The 15793-nt window shown below is 59.8% G+C and overlaps 8 protein-coding genes across 8 annotated transcripts; 3 read left to right on the forward strand and 5 right to left on the reverse strand.

Moving 5' to 3' along the window:
- Positions 1-162: 162 nt before the first annotated feature.
- Positions 163-4008, reverse strand: OT_ostta11g00630 (Breast cancer type 2 susceptibility protein; the record flags this gene model as incomplete). The annotated part of the gene is made up of 1 exon (XM_022982952.1): positions 163-4008. The coding sequence occupies one exon, from the start codon at positions 4006-4008 to the stop codon at positions 163-165; it is 3846 nt and encodes a 1281-aa protein (XP_022839896.1).
- A 179-nt stretch (positions 4009-4187) lies between these two features.
- On the forward strand, positions 4188-5036 carry OT_ostta11g00640 (FMN-binding split barrel; the record flags this gene model as incomplete). Its single annotated transcript, XM_022982954.1, has 1 exon — positions 4188-5036. The coding sequence occupies one exon, from the start codon at positions 4188-4190 to the stop codon at positions 5034-5036; it is 849 nt and encodes a 282-aa protein (XP_022839897.1).
- A 477-nt stretch (positions 5037-5513) lies between these two features.
- Positions 5514-6215, forward strand: OT_ostta11g00650 (Protein of unknown function DUF1824; the record flags this gene model as incomplete). Its single annotated transcript, XM_003081822.1, has 1 exon — positions 5514-6215. One exon carries the CDS (start codon positions 5514-5516, stop codon positions 6213-6215), a length of 702 nt encoding a protein of 233 aa, XP_003081870.1.
- Positions 6216-6235: 20 nt separating this feature from the next.
- OT_ostta11g00660 (Short-chain dehydrogenase/reductase SDR) lies at positions 6236-8002 on the reverse strand (the record flags this gene model as incomplete). Its single annotated transcript, XM_003081823.2, has 1 exon — positions 6236-8002. One exon carries the CDS (start codon positions 8000-8002, stop codon positions 6236-6238), a length of 1767 nt encoding a protein of 588 aa, XP_003081871.2.
- A 98-nt stretch (positions 8003-8100) lies between these two features.
- Positions 8101-9108, forward strand: OT_ostta11g00670 (Alpha-ketoglutarate-dependent dioxygenase AlkB-like; the record flags this gene model as incomplete). Its single annotated transcript, XM_003081824.2, has 1 exon — positions 8101-9108. The coding sequence occupies one exon, from the start codon at positions 8101-8103 to the stop codon at positions 9106-9108; it is 1008 nt and encodes a 335-aa protein (XP_003081872.2).
- Positions 9109-9175: 67 nt separating this feature from the next.
- OT_ostta11g00680 (Bacterial surface antigen (D15)) lies at positions 9176-11296 on the reverse strand (the record flags this gene model as incomplete). The annotated part of the gene is made up of 1 exon (XM_003081825.1): positions 9176-11296. The coding sequence occupies one exon, from the start codon at positions 11294-11296 to the stop codon at positions 9176-9178; it is 2121 nt and encodes a 706-aa protein (XP_003081873.1).
- A 392-nt stretch (positions 11297-11688) lies between these two features.
- On the reverse strand, positions 11689-13518 carry OT_ostta11g00690 (Tetrapyrrole biosynthesis, glutamyl-tRNA reductase, N-terminal; the record flags this gene model as incomplete). Its single annotated transcript, XM_022982955.1, has 2 exons — positions 11689-13019; positions 13257-13518. The coding sequence occupies 2 exons, from the start codon at positions 13516-13518 to the stop codon at positions 11689-11691; spliced, it is 1593 nt and encodes a 530-aa protein (XP_022839898.1).
- A 506-nt stretch (positions 13519-14024) lies between these two features.
- Positions 14025-15793, reverse strand: OT_ostta11g00700 (Peptidase M50; the record flags this gene model as incomplete). The annotated part of the gene is made up of 1 exon (XM_003081828.2): positions 14025-15793. A coding segment is annotated over one exon (1769 nt), but the record flags the coding sequence as incomplete, so codon positions are not given.

Here is a 15793-nt window from a genome sequence, read left to right on the forward strand (position 1 = left end):
CGGATGAGAGGTCGCAACGTCGCAACCGATGAGAGATTCGCGCGGGAGACGCGAAGAAACAATGATCATGAATTTACACCACGCGCGGTCGAGCGCTCGAAGAGTTCTCGAGGTATTCCAATTGTAAACAAGCACTCGGTTATTTTCCTTTGCTTCACTCGCTCACGAGCCTCGACTTGAACGACTCGAACGACGGGGCGTCGTCCTCGAAGGAGACGCGGACTTCTGCGTCGACGTCGATCGTCGCTTTTTTGCGCTTCTAGAAAGACGAATCGCCTCGTCCGCGGTGTTCACGACATCCGCGAGCGCTCGGGCTGCGGTCTCATCATTCCATCCGTCGTCCAGGCTCAGACGTGGCGGAACATACTCGTCCCCGGGCGACGCCGGTCGCTGAGACGCGTTCACCTCGTCCCAAGATTCAAGTTCTTCGAGGGATTCCGCCGCGCACGCGAAGTCGTCGATCGGCATGCCCGTGAGGTGACGCGCGCGCGCCTTGAGGGCGACGACTTTGGATCGCGATTCCGCCGAAGCGCAACGCCATTGCTCGAGCTCACGCGCAGCAGCAGCGGCTGGCGGATTCGAGGATGTCGTTCCTAAGACAGCAACGATATTCTCCATGAGTACGCGTGCGACGTACACGTCATTCTCTCTATCGTAGTGCAAGTACTCGAGATTATACAGTATGACGGGCGGTCCGCATTCGTGGCGCGACGCCCCGAATGGGCTCGCCGAGGGCATCCATTCCTCGACCTTGACGAACGTGTCGTCGTCGTAACCACAAATTTCAACCGCAAGTAAGTGCGAAGACTGCTTCTGTGCAGTGATGGACGAGCTGTCGAGGCAGAATATCCACTGAGACAGACGACCTCGCTGCGTCGATCGCGGCGGGCCGCAGTGCAGGGCGCACACCACGGTATCAAACTCTTTGCGAGGTAATCCCGAGCGCGCAAGGTCTCCCAGATCCTCGTCCGCACGCACGCTCATACACCTCCAATCGGGTTCGCTCGCAACCAAGTTGTTCTCGGCCGTATCGCTTGGCGAAATAGGGATCCAACGCGTGAAACGTGTCGTCGACAAGCTCAACTCTCTGTCGTGAAACACGCTCGCTCGCGGCTTGAGCGCCGTCGCCGCAAATGTTTGCCCTGGAGTCGCAGCCTCGGCTAGTACCTCATCGACGTCCCAGATCGTAAGAATCGCGCTCGTCGGTCCGTCGATGATTGGACCTCGATATGACTCGTGTTCCGGCGAAGGAACAAAACCGACGACGTTCAATCGCAGCACCGCGGTCGTACGACGCTCATACAGGTTCTTCTCTTCGAGCGCCTCTCTCACGACTCGTTCTGAGTCGACGCCAGCGCCCCATCCACCGACTCGATTATTCATCGCGTCCTGTAGCTCGTGCAACACGACGTCTCGATCGCGCTGCCAATTGGCTTGCGCACGATGCTCTGCGGGCTGACATCGCATCACGCTCTTTTCCTCGTCGCGCCGCTCCTGATGCATCATCGGATAGACGTGACGAATGCGAAAGATCATACGCGGGATCACACCACCGTCGGGAACGACGGAGCGCATCGGTATCGAGAGATTGTACGTAGTGCGCCCGAGCGTGGCGTCCCAAGGCGCAGGGCGTGTGCCATTGGCGTGTAGGCACAAGTATGCCGACTCCGCGTCCTCAGAGAGCGGCGAGACGGGATTTGTCACGCCTCTCAGACCGAGCGTGGCGTCCCAAGGCGCAGGGCGTGTGCCATTGGCGTGTAGGCACAAGTATGCCGACTCCGCGTCCTCAGAGAGCGGCGAGACGGGATTTGTCACGCCTCTCAGATCGGATCCAGCGGCGAATAGCTTACTTCCAACGCGAAGACGGCCTTCTCGCACGTGCTGCGTGAGCTTTGCGTCCAGTCTCGCCCGAACTCCATACCAACCATCTGTGACTTCGATTTCTGACATCGTCGGCGCCGCGCCCTGAACCGTCGCCGTCGTCATCGAGCGGATCGCGCTCACCACGAAGATGGCCGGTGCGCCCGGGTTTTCATCCTTCTCGAGCACCCGCTTCAAGTGCGAACGCTGAGCTCGGTTCACTTCGCGTTCGTACTTGTACAGCATTCGCTGCAGCACTGAGGATTCGCTCAAGACGCCAAAGGCATACTTCTCCGGGAAGGCCCGTGCGACGCACGCTTGCGTCCAGACGATCCACTTGTACGTGTTAGCAACCCACTCGTTCGTCAAGCACGCCTCGTCCGCGCCCGCTCTGATCATGAGCTCTCGCATCTCTCGCCAACCAACGAGACCGCGTTCGATGCTCGGCAATCGCAACGCCTTGGCAGTGTCGGCGCAGAGCGTTCTCACGCACGCGTCCACGAAAACGGGTCGCGACTGAAAGGGTCGCAATCCATTGAAGAACGCGCGCAACGGCGCCCGCATGCCCATTCGCGCTCGTGCGGCGAAGAGGTCGTGCACGGGTGCTCCGGAACCGCCCCGTGCTCGCTTGACGGTTCGCCCCGCGCTTGCCGCCGCCTCGACGCCCATCTTCGTCATCGGCGTTCGAAACGCGCCGGTTTTCATCGGAGGCGTGAACCCAGGCGCCTTTGCGTCCAATCTACGCGCGATTGGAAGCGATTTTGGTGTCTTGAATGACGGCTGCGGAAACCGTGACCGGGCGTTGATCGGCGTTTTCATTGTGTTCTCTTCGCCCTGATCCGCGAAACGAGCTCTCGTTTGGCACATCGTCTCATCACTAATCTTGATATTGGTCCCACTAGCGGTTTGAAACGCGAAGCCACCGCCGGCTGAGGTCGACGGACGATCGGCGTCGTCTGCGCCGCCGAACATTGCCCGTGCGCGACGTCGCGAATCGTCGGAAACGGCGATCCGCGCTCCTCCCGCAGTTTGAAACGAAAACCCACCGACATCGGGCGACGGCACAGTCACTGTTGGTAAATCATCGCCGGCGGCAAACATCGACCGAGCTCGGTGCATAGCCGCCGCTGAAATCTCCACAGGCGCTCCCGAACCCGCTGTGAAGAATCCGCTGCCGATCGCTGGCGCCGACGTCGCCGGTGTCTCGATCGCCGCACGAAACGAGAACGCGTCCTCATCGGACTCAAACCGCGGCGTTTCCATCACCATTGGTACCGCTGCGTTTCCGTGAGAATCCGTGCGCGCGACAACCTTTTTTCCGCTCGCCGTTGTCAACGTCACGCTCACCGGAGCGGCGCGCTCCATGTTCACGTACGGCGTCGCCAAATTTTTGTGCATGAGCAAGTACGGACTCTGCACCGCGCTCACCTGTCCACCCGGCCTAGGCGCCGACGCAGGCACGCGCGCGCGCGCAACAACCGGCGTCGCGCCTTCGTCACTGTCCTCCCTAAAGTACACAAACTTTCTCCGAAACTCTCGCGGATCCGTCTCCGGCGCCTGTTGCGTTCGCGGCCATATCGGCGTGTGTACGAACGGGTTCGCGTACTGCAGTGCCCCCAGCTCACCCACGACGTCGGCGCTCATTACCGGCGACGGCACCGCGCCCTCGCCCAATCCACTCGTCGACGGACTCGGCTCAACCGTCGGCGTCGCCGCGTTCGCTCGAGCGTCCCACCCGCTCGGCTCCGTCTCCGGAACCGTTCGCGTCGATCTCGCGATCGGCTCAACCACCTCTAACGAATCCATCGGCACGTTCACCCTAGCTCTGTTTTCATCGTCCGCACCGATCGGTTCGTCGGCGATCGAATCGTTCGCGCCCGTTTCGTCGACGGCGACGCGTTCGAACACGCGCGCGACAGCTGAACCATCATCATCTCCCGCTCGCGTCTCCAAAACGTCCTCTTTTGACGCCAACTCGAGCGCGTCGACGAAATCCATCGCTTGGGACTCGTCCCCGTGATCGAGCGCTCGCAGGGCGCTGTGAAACGCCGTGGCGACGACGGTTTTCGTGACGTCGAATTCGACTTTGGGGAATTCATGCACTTCATCGACGCCCGTCCCGCTCGGCGTCGCGTTCGAGCACTCCATCGCGCCATGACGCCCGCGGCTTAGCACGACGTCCGCGCGCGTCGCCGGACGCGCCATCGGCGCACGACGCGGCGCGCGAACGCCACTTTGTGACGCAGATGCTCAGAGTTCGCGTCGCTTCTGCCTCGCTCGTGCGCTCGCGCGCGTCCTCGGTGGGGGCAAAGACGGCGCCGAAGACGATGACGTACGTTCGCGCGAACGCTTCGGCGAACGGTTCGGCGAACGCGGACGACGGGAGCGTAGATTTCATTCAGATTTTGATGAATCATCAAAAAAGTGTCGCTCGACCGTCGCTCGCGAGCGACGCGCGCACGCTCGTGCAAGTGAACTCCACGGCGTCGTTGTCGACGATTGGGAACTCAAAGGCGGGGGCACTGAGTGGGTTCCCGTGTGGATCGATCGCGGCGTACGCGAGCGACGCGCGTGGGCGGCCGACGCTTGCGCTGAGCTCGATGTCGCAACACGCGAGAGATTTGATGGAGGACTCTCGGTGCACTGTGACCGTGCAGGAGAGTGGATTCGATAGCGTGGCGGACGGGAGGGTATCGCTGAGCGGGATGTTGACGCTGGTGCCGGATGAACGCGTCGCGGAGACGCGCGCGGCGTACTTGAAGCGACATCCGGGGGCGTACTGGGTTGATTTTGGAGATTTCGCCTGGTACGAGATGAGTGAGATCGTGGCGTGTCGAATCGTCGGTGGATTCGCGCGCGCGGCGAGCGTAAGTCCGGCCGAGTACGACGCGGCAACGTGTGATCCAGTGAATGCGTTCTCGGCGCCGGTGTGTGGGCACATGAACGCGGACCACGCGGACTCCTTGAGGGCGATGGCGAAACACTACGTCGGCATCGACGCGGACTCGATCGAGATGCGATCGATCGACAGGCTTGGGATGAACTGCAGAGTGACGAAGGACGGCGAGCGATACGATTTACGCCTACCCTTTGAGTCCCCGGCGGAGGACCGCAAATCCGTCAAGGACCAAATCGTCTTGATGACCAAGGCAGCCGCGAGCGCCGGAGCGGCTTAATTCGCATTCAATCGTACAATTATTTTTAACATCATCATCACCAGTTAATTTACCATCATCATCAGCGCACACCTCGTCGACGCTACATCGTCGTTGCCATCCGCGTGCGCTCGCGTTCGCCGGGCCGCCCACCGGCCTCCGCAGTCGTCGTCGCTCGGACGTGTATGCCCGTGAGCTTCGTCTACCAAAAGCGAACTCGTTCAAAGCCACGCGAGGGCGCGGACGTGTGCGAGATCAAGTGTAAGCGTCACGCGTGCGCGATACAGAGGTGTTTGTCTCGTCTGCCGGTGACTAAGTCCCAAACGAGCTCTTCGACGTTGAATTTCGGCCGGTGCGACGACGTAAAGCGGCTGTACGACGAGTGTTGCCTCAAGGCGAGGGCGCTGGAGGCGAAAGAGGCGGAAGAGAGGGCGTGAGCGTGCGTGTGAAGACGCGTATCGCGCGGATAGAGCGGCGGCGGCGTGCGTGACGGGTCAAATGTCGCACGCGCTCGCATCGTTGAACAGCGTTCGATCAACGGTGCATGCGAAGAAGCAATACGTTGAAAGGTGGATCTCCACTCGTGCGTCGAGCGATGGGTCGAGTGAGGGTGGAGAGAAGTTTACCAACGCGGGCGCGTTTTCGGCGCTTAGCGAGTTGAAGACAACGCGCGATCCGTTCGCACGCACTTCGGCTCGACCGCGTGCGCCGTCGACGCCTAGCATAACGACTGGGGTCTTCATCAAGACAGGTGTCGACGCGAGCATGCTACCAACGACGCGGGATGCGGAGACGCTGTTGAAACGGTTCGATGAGACTCAGCGCAAAGCGGGTGAGGACGCCGCGCTCAGCGCATGCGAACGACCGGTGCTCGAGCGGTCGACGCGTGCCTTAGCGTCTCGTGCGTCCCGAATCATGCTCGGAATCTGCGCCGCGTCGGCGGAGGAGGGATTGACTTCTCTTCGATCGTGGACCACCGAGCTCGCGCTGCCGAGAGGAAAGCTTCACGGGATGGACAAGGATGGCGTCCCTGTCGATCCTCCGCAAGGGGCGGTGTTCATTAAGTATAACTCACTCTCGGGTGATGCGTACATTTCGGGCTACGGTGGGACGTTTCGCGGGGTTTTGTTCACGCCCGAGCTCGACGACGGATCGTTTAGGCAGTTCGGCTATCTCCCGCTCGATGTATTGACAAATTAACAGACTTTGGCGCACGCAACCTACCACAGCGTCTCGCGGTAATCCTTTAAGAACTTTCCGAAGACCGGCGGCCACGTCTCTGGCGATTCGGCATATCCCTCGAACACGGGTGCGAGCACACGCGCGGCCGCATCCTCCTCATCGATGGGCGTCTGGAAGCCCTGTTCCTTTGCCAATCGAGACGCCTTTTCGAGAGGATTCTCGTCGTTGATCCATCCGGTGTCCACAGAGTTAGTGTAGATACCCTCGGACGCTAAATCTTTGCTGCTCGTCGCCGTCATCATATTCAGCGCGGACTTCGCCATGTTGGTGTGCACGTGGTGCACCGTCTTCGCGCGCGCGAATTGGCCCTCCATCGCAGACACGTTGATTATGAACGCCGCGGCGTGCTCGATCCCGGCTTCTTTATCCATCGCCACTGTCTTTGCCATGAGCGGTCGAAGTTTCCCGTTCAGGACAAATGGCGCCGCTGCGTTCACCGCGAGCACTTCCAACAACTCGGGCGTCTCAATCTCACCCAGTTTCATCGTCCACGAGTTCTTCTTTCTCAAATCTACCTGTTGTCCGTTCACATCAAGCGCGCCCTCGGGGAAGTGCTCGTTCGATTCGTCCGCGTCTGATGCGATTAGTTGAAGCTGCGACATCGCCGCCGAGGGCGCCATCCATCCTGCCTCCTTGAACTTATCCCCTTGTCGCCAATCGCTCAGGGCCGACGGTGATGGCTCCATGTCGGCGCCGGGTAAGAAATCACATCGACTGTTTGCCCCAGCGAGCGGGCGGGTGAATCCCGCCTGCGCTTCAGCCTGTAGAAGGTGTTTGTAATACGCCGGAGGTCGTCGAACTGTCTGACAAGCGTTGTTCACGAGGACGTCCAATCGAGGCAAGGTGTTCAACAAATGCGCGCACAGACGCTCCAGACCTGGTAAGTCTCTCAAATCCATGGCGAGAAGCTGCAAATGACCGATCCAAGAGTTGGAATCCTCCTCTGACTCGAACCGCTTCAATGCATCGATGGGAAACCGCGTGGTCGCGATCACATTCGCCCCCGCTCGCAGGAGTTTTAGCGCAATGCGATAGCCAATTTTCACCCGCGCGCCGGTGACCACGCAATACTTCCCTCGCATGTCCGCTGTCTGAAACCGCTTCTCCCAATTCAACGTCGCGCAATCCGGGCAGAGGGCGGCGTAGAAGTGATGTAACTTTCTATACCGCGACTTGCACACGTAACACGCCCGTAACAGATTGAACTCCTCCCCATCATCTGCCTCACCCGAGGCACTCGCCGCGAGCGACGCGCCCGAGGCGCTTGCGACCACCCCATCGGGGATCAACCGCGCGTTAATCTCCCCATTATTCTCCTGTAATGCATTCAACCGTTTTAAGCGCTCGTTTCTCAACGTCGTCCCGTCCAGTTTCGCCCGATCGGCCGCTTTCTCTGCCATTTTCTTTCTGTTTCGCTCGCGTTTCGGCATCTTCGCCGCGACGTACTCCCGCCGAGTCATCCCGTGGAACATCTTCCCGTGCATGCGCTCCAAAAGCGGCAGCACCGCCTGACGCAGACGCTTCTGCGCGGGATGCGTCCACGCGTCGACGTCGACGTCGTGCGCGCGCGCCGCCGTCGTCGAAGTGTTTTCTTCCCCGGCGGCGCCTTGTTCACCCCTCACCTCATCGCTCGTCGACGACGCGCGCGCGCACCGCTCGATGACGCGTATCGCAACATCGAGCTCATCTTGAGTGAACCCACGCCATCGGTCGAGGTCGTCGCCGTCCAGGTCGCGCGGATTCATTCGTTTTCACAAAAAAGTGCAATCCACAGACGAAGCGTCACACACTGACGCGCCTCGCCCTCGTTCCCGTCGTCGCTTCGCGCGAGACGCGCGCGAAGATGGTGAACGGGGACTCCGCGAACGTTCCGAGGTATCGCCGATCGCGTGGACCGACGACGAGGCTCAGGGTGTCACCGATAGAGAGCGGAGACAGAGCTCGTGAAGTATTGGAAAGAATTAGCATTCGTGGGGACGACGGACGCGTGGAGTCCGTGTGCGATCGCACGCGATCCGTAACGCTCGCGTTCGCATCGGTCGACGCTTCGTCGAGGGCGATGGGGCGTTTGGAGGCGTTGGATTGCGGATTGCGGTGTTCGTGGACGGAGCGGGCGGTCGCGGCGGGCGAGCGGGACGTCGCCGAGCGGACGATGGCGCGTCGACGCGCGGAAGATTTGGCGATCCCGGGGCTGACGCTGATTGAAAACTTCGTGAGTGTGGATGAGGAGCGAGCGCTGGTGACGTTGGCGCGCGAGAGTGGGGAGGAGACGCGCCTGGCGAGACGACGGGTGAAACACTTCGGTTATGCGTTTGATTACGGGACGAGAGACGCGAACGAGCGGTGCGAGGCGATTCCATCGTTGGCTCTGGAGATTTTAAAAAGATTGAGAAGTGACATGATCGGATACCAGAGCGCGATACGATGCGACCAGGTGACGGTGAACGAGTATCCGCGAGGGACGGGACTGGCACCGCACGTGGACACGCACAGCGCGTTTGGCGAAACGATTTTGTCGCTCACCCTGGAGGGGTGCGCCGTCATGGAGTTCAGGACGAGCGCTGAGGAGAATCGAGCGCTATTTCTTCCCAGAAGATCGATGCTCGTGCTGAGCGCCGACGCGCGCTATCGCTGGCAACATTATATACCGCACCGTAAATTCGACAACGTGGAGGGCGAAACCATCGCGCGAGACGACGTTCGACTGTCCTACACGTTTCGCGAGCGACGAAGCGGACCGTGTATGTGCGCGTTTCCCATGCAGTGTGATTCGCGCGACGGCGCCGAGTCCAAGTGTTCGAAGAGGCGCGCGGGGAAGACGCAAGAGTTCCCGGAACTCGTGGGTGAATGAATGATTTTATGTTTGTCCCACTGTATGTACATCACCTAGAGTGCTTAGCCGTTTAGCCGTTAGCCGTTTAGATGAAATCTCGCGCTAGAGAAAAGTGGAATCGCGCGTTTCCTTGATGGTTCATCGCGTAGTCGAAGCGAATCGGAAGACCTCCGGTCTCAAACAGCGCGGCGCCGCCGTACGCGAACCCGCTCCCCGGTTTGCCTCGCGTTCCAGCGGGATCGCCCAAGACGCTGCTACCAGAGTGTAAGTCACTCCCGTAATCAAAGAACAGCGCTCCCGTGATTCCCGGCCGGATCGGTAAGCGATACTCGGCGCTACCAACGACGTACTTACGACCCGTACCGATCGATCCGTCGTTATAGCCTCGGACGCTCGACGTACCGCCGATGGCGAATGCCTCATACGGAGGTAAATCTCCGAAAACGCTCCCGCCCTTTGAGCTCAGTACGAGCTGCATTGGGCCTGGAAGCTGCTTGAGGTTGAGCAGATCGAACGAACGTTTCGCCTTGGCCACAACGCGCGTGTACTTGAGCCACTGCGGTTGCACCGGGAGCGCTTGCTCGGCGCTCAACATCAAGTGCGCTGAGTTCGCGCCACTGTAGGTGAACCGAAGCTGAGACGCGAACGCGGTGTCGTACTTCAATCCACTGAACGTCACTGGCGCACCGTAGGCGTCGAGTAGAGAATGCTGACCGTCGTTATCCAAGACGGACGTCGATTTGAAATCTACGGCAAAAGTACCAGTCCATCCGTTCAGGAGTGGACGTGAGTGCTCGATGCACGCTGCGTGCTTCTGAAGCGAAATGTCAGACAAACCGGGCGCCGTGATATCTGGTTGCGTCCCATCACCCTCGGCATTCGAGGGAACACCGTGTGTCGCGCGCATGCTGTTACTATCGCTCCTAAATGAGAGCGTTCGCGAGGTCCGAGCGGGGCCGAAGCCAACCCATGGATCGGAGAAGGAGAGGTTGACGTGCGGTCGGACGACAGTAAGACCGCGCCCGCCCTTTCTCGGCGTTGCCTCGATGCTAAAGTTTGACATCTTTCCCGTTCCGAAAAGGTTGGTGTGGAACGCGCTGAAGTGTCCCGCTAAGCCACTGAAGATCCCCTCCGAGAGCCCTCGGGCGCTCATGCCTCCACCGCACGTGATGCCGCGCATCGCCTTCTCCTTGAGCTGCACCACAAAGGTGCGGTGCCCCAGCGGCTTCCCCGGCGTCGGCAATAAGTTAATCCGCGGTTCGCCGAATCGTGGATTCTGCGCCCGGAACCTATCCACGGCCTCGCGCAGGCGGTCACCGTTGAGGCACTTTGTGTGTGCGATGCCCTCAAAGTAGGGCATGATGCTCGATACCTTGCTCACGACTTTGTTCTCCTTTCCGGTCTTCGGGTCGACCGATGGATCAATCTCAATCGTCACCCCGTCCACCGAAGTCTCGATGAACTCCAATCGCAAAATCCCATCGCTCGTGTCGTCAATCATTCGCATTCCTTCTATCGTGGCCTCGCCGAAACGTCTTGTGTTGACGTTATACGCCTTGAAGTTTTCCAGCGCGCCGACGATCTCCTTTGAATTCATTGGCTTCCCCATCTGCGGCTTGAACGTGTCCTCGATGAGCTTCGCCGGGACGCTGTCCAGGCCGTAAAACTCTAAACCACGCATGATCTCGTAAGGTACCACCTCAAACGTCACTCTCAAACCATCTCTCGAATCTTTCGCCAGGCATCGAACGCTCTTAAAGATGCCCAAGTTCATAATAGACTCGTTCTCCGCGACCACCTCTCGCACGCGGTAGGAATAATTCGGTTTCAGCGTCATCGCCTCCCGAATCATCGCTTCCTGCGCCGCCGTCGCACCGACAACGTCAAACGCACATATCAACATAGGTTTATCTTCCTTATCAAACGTCGATATGTCTCGTCCGTGATCGACGTCCCGGTCGTTATCGTCCGCGCTCGTCCGCGCGTTCGTCCTCCGCTCGTCCTCCTTACGCGCGATATCTCCAACGTTTCGCGTCGTTCTTCGGTTCTTACCGCGCACAGACTTCAACTCTCGCGTTTGAGACGTCGACACGCTCGCTAACGCGCCCGAACGACGCGCTTTAGCCGCACTGAGACGCACGTTGAACATCGATCGAACGAAGTGCATCGGTGACGCGCGCGAGCTCTCCTCTTGACGCGACGCCATACTCGATGTCACGCGCCGCTCGAGGTATCTATGCGTCGGTATGCGCGTGTTGTTTCGGTGCGAGGCGTGCGGGGCGTCGACGCGCGCACGTGTGCGGGTGAAGAGAGCGTGGACGTGTCAACAGAAAGATCACCACGCAGAGCCACGTTGGCGGTGGATCGAAGACGTCAAGAGAGGGATGAGAGGTGGCTCGACTGGTGTTGTGAAGTGTGTTTATTATGGTACACGACGCGCTCCTAAACGAGCGCGGCGGTCGGTGTAATAGTGCGGCGCGACGGCGCCCCGACGAGACTAAGGAAATCAACGGAAGTCTCCCCAGAGAAGGGAATGCTGTGACAAAATTTCACGCATCGTCAAAGAATAGTCAGCCAGCAAGGATTAAGGCCTAATATTTACTCTTTGACGTTGCGCAGGTCGAACATGCGCTCAAGGGCGTGCATGTTGACCAGGGTCATGGCCACGGCGGTGGGATCAGAACCGTCTGATCGAAGCGCCGCCATGGGCCCGTGGAGAAGCTTGTTGACGATACCCCGGGAAAGCTCCTCAACCGCCTTCTTCTGCTTATTCGTCAACCCATCACCGAGCTTGGACATAGCCTTGTCCAATTCTGCTTGGCGCAAGTCCTCAGCCTTTTGACGAAGACGCTTGATCGTCGGCACGGTTTCCAAGCTATCTCTCCACGCCTCGAAGTTTCGCTGCTCCTCTTGCAAAAGCGCCTGCGCTTCCAGCGCCGCTTGCTCTCGCTTCGCCTTGTTCAACTCGGCGAGTTCCTTCAGATCGTCGACGTTGTAAACCACGGTGTTCGGATCTTCGGTGCAGTTTGCGTCAACGTTTCGCGGCACCGCGATGTCCACGAGGCGACGCTTGCCACCGACGACTTCGCCGCACACCGGGAAGGCGGCCAAGTCTTTCTTGCTGATGATCGGATCAACCGCGCTAGACGCGGTGAAGATCACATCGTGCTCGCTCGCAAGCGGCAAGAACTGATCCATGAGCTCAATGCGCATGTTCACTTCCGGGAACTCCTCCGCGAGCGCCTCGGCACGCGGCCTGGTGCGATTCACAATGGTCATCTCCGTGCAGCGCTTGGACGCCAAGTGCTTCACCAAGAGCTTGGACATCGTACCTGCGCCGACGATGAGCACCTTGACACCCTCGAACGACTGCGACGGGAGCTTTAACTGCACGAGTTCAGCCGCGGCGGAGGAAACGGACACAGCACCGGAGGCGATGGACGTCTCGCTACGCACGCGCTTCCCGGCGGTGATCGCCGCCTTGAACAAACCCGTCAAGTGACGACCAAATGAGGGCACGCCCTCTCCCATGGCGAACACGTTCTTGACTTGAGCCAAAATTTGCCCTTCACCCATCACGACCGAATCCAAACCTCCAGACACCTTCAAAAGATGCGCCGTGGACTCGCGATCCTTGAGCACGAAGAGGTGGTTTCTAAGCGACTCCAAGTCAACCCCAGAGTACTTCACCATCCACTCCTCAACTTCCTTCAAACCGCGCTCATAGCTCAGCGCGACGACATAAATCTCCATGCGATTGCACGTCGACAAAATTCCAGCCTCTTCGATGTGCGGATACGAGCACAGCTCCGCCACGGCTTCGTTCCACGCCTCCGCCGGGACTGCCATTTTTTCGCGAATCTCCACCGGGCAGCTGTGAATGCTCAAGCCGATAGTCACGATGCTTGACTTGCGCTCGCTCTCGTACGCTGCGAGTAGGTACGAATCATCACAGTGAAATCGTCAGTCATCGAGTTCGAGTATCGCCGCCATGTACACGCGCAAATCACCACGAGGCCGAACGCGTGAGAGCCAGAAGGATGCATGCAAGGATAAGCCGAAGAACTCGCGTATCTTCCGCGATCGCCCGAACTCGCGCGCCCACGCCTCGACCGACGCGAATTCGCTCGTAAAAACGCGACGAAACGCGCGCGCAGAAAACGTACGATTACCCCCCAATCTCGCCAACGCCTCGAGCGCCTTTTGGCTGTCGACGACCGCGTCGCTCACCCCCGCCGGTCGCAGCTGCAACTCCGCCGGTCTGGACGGCGCATTTTTACCAGCAGCGCTCGACGCTTCGTTCTCGCTGTCCACAACGGCCCGTAAGCGAAGCGTGGCGTTTCGCTTGAACGATTTGAGCGATCGCGTGCGGTCTCGGACGCTCGCGCGCGCGCACACGGCGCTCGAACTCGCCCCACACGTCGCCATCACGAGTCGCGGTTCGTCGACGTGCGCGCGTGAAACGACGCGTGTCTCGCCCGTCCGCGTCGCGCGACGACGAAGCGGTCGAGCGCGTGCGTGTGCGGAGGTCCTACGCCCGAGCGTGCGTCGAGTGCGACGTCGCGGCGGCGCGGTGTGCGGCGATATCGCTCGAGCGCGCGCGGTCGGTGGACGGGGGTAAGACAGAGTGTCGGGTGGAGACGGGCGGTGTCGCACACGGTGTTCATTCGTGTGATGTATGGGATTTTCACCCCGGGCTCGGCGTTGCGGGATCCAGATTTCCTATCCAGTTATACATAGAGTTATAATTTCTATAGTATCTAAATCGCGTCAGATTTTTTTAGATTGCGCAGATCTGAAAATCATCCGAGATCTCTGCGCCGCGCGAGGCGCGCGCGAATCGTCGTGGTTGGAATTGGAGCTCCCGATGAGTGTGAAGGCGTTCGTCGAGCGCAATGCGAGGGAGCTGGATTACACGCTGAAACATCGTTGACCTAGAAAGGAATGTTCGCGATCTCGGCCGTGCTGGCGTCGATCGGGCCGGGGAGCAAGATGAGGAACGCGCAGGCAATCATGGCGAAGGCCAACGTGGCGCGGAAATCATTCACCGGCGTGACGTCATCCTTGGGCGCGAATTCGGGCGTTCGTTGCGTGAGCACGATGTAGATGGCCCAAGGAAGGGCCAAAGAGCTCGCGATCACGCCGAAGCTTAATGATATGTACGTGCCCAGGGAGGTGGCGCCCAGGACGCGACGGCCAAAGGCGGTTTGCGCCATGCGCCCGCCGTCGATGGAGCCGACGGGAAGAAGATTAAGCGCCTGTGTCGTCAGTGCGCACCAGCCCGCGATGAAATACGGATGAACCAAGACTCCTTTCGCCCCCGCATGCAGGAAGAGCTGCGAGATGCTACCGAGGAGGAGGCTCGTGTTGAACAACGTCTCCGGGATCGGGATCAAATCCGGATTATCGCCGCCCATCGAGAGTGTTAAACCGTAAACAAAGAGGTTTAGCGCCACCATGGATCCGGCGACGGGACCCGCCGCGGCGACGTCGAACAGATCCGATCGAGTCTCTGGTGTGCTCTTGATCTGCGTCAGCGTACCGAACGTGCCAAGCTGAGAGTTCGGAATCAAAAATGGAATGCCGAGTTTTATCTTGCGCATAGAGGCGGCAATCTGGTGACCGATTTCGTGACCGACGCTCGCGGCCATGACGCCTATGCTCACTGGAAGTGCCGCTTCAACGTAAGCCACGGAGTCGAAGTTCTCCAAACCCGGCGGTAACACGCCCTCGGGGAGTTCAACCTCACCAGCTTGGCGCAACCACGTCATCGTCTCCGGTGGCAGGCGGGACACCTCGGCGACGAGTCCGAGCTGGACGGCCGAGCCCACGGTGAGACCCATCAGTACGAGGGCAAGAAGATACTGCCATCCCGTCGTTTGCGGCGACGGTCCGGCGCGATCGCTCGGAACGACGAGGAAGCTCACTCGCGGTCCGTATTTGCTGTCGATTGCGGCGTCGCCGCTTGGGCCCTCCTCACCCAACGGTTCCTCGAGCATAAACGCGGTGTATTGGCCGTCGAACATGGCCTCTATGGACGTCTGTACCGTCTTCCATACCTCGGCGCGCTCGGCTCGCAGATTACCCTTGAAAAGCACACCGGCGCCGTTCATCTCGGCGCCCAAATTTTCCACCGCGGTTACGTAAAACGTTTGCATGCCAAAAATTTCCTTCTTGATTCGTTCAACATCTTGCGGCGGGACAGACTCTTCCTCCGGACTCTCTAAGATCTCGACGAGCTTCTTCATCGAGGCCTGAAGCTCGGCGTCTTCCTCCATGCTCTTCCCCGCCTCCTTGTTCTTGCTCGCCCTGGCGCTGAGGTCGTTCAAAACCTTCTCCAACTCATCCCCTTTGCCCTTGTTCATCCCCGTTCGAGACTCCTCCGCGTTCTTCAGCGCCTCCAGCGCCTGCGGCGAGATGGACACCCCACCGCTCGCGAAATCCTCCGCGGGCGCCTCTCGCTCATCCGTCGACGGCGACCGCGGCGTCGCTCGAAACGCATCCTCTTCCTCAGCCTTCTTCTTCGCCTCCGCCTCGGTATCGATCCCGAGCAAGGCATCGAGATCACTCAGCGTCGTCTTCATGTCCACCTTGGGCAACGGCGTCGCCCTCGGCGTCTCGACGACGTTTTTGAAGAACTCCGCCTCCGCCTCTCGCGCCTCCGCGCGCGCCTCCGCGCGCGCCGCCTCTCGCCCCGTCTCAC

Source organism: Ostreococcus tauri (genome assembly GCF_000214015.3).
Source record: "Ostreococcus tauri WGS project CAID00000000 data, contig chromosome 11, whole genome shotgun sequence".
NCBI classification, from domain to species: domain Eukaryota; kingdom Viridiplantae; phylum Chlorophyta; class Mamiellophyceae; order Mamiellales; family Bathycoccaceae; genus Ostreococcus; species Ostreococcus tauri.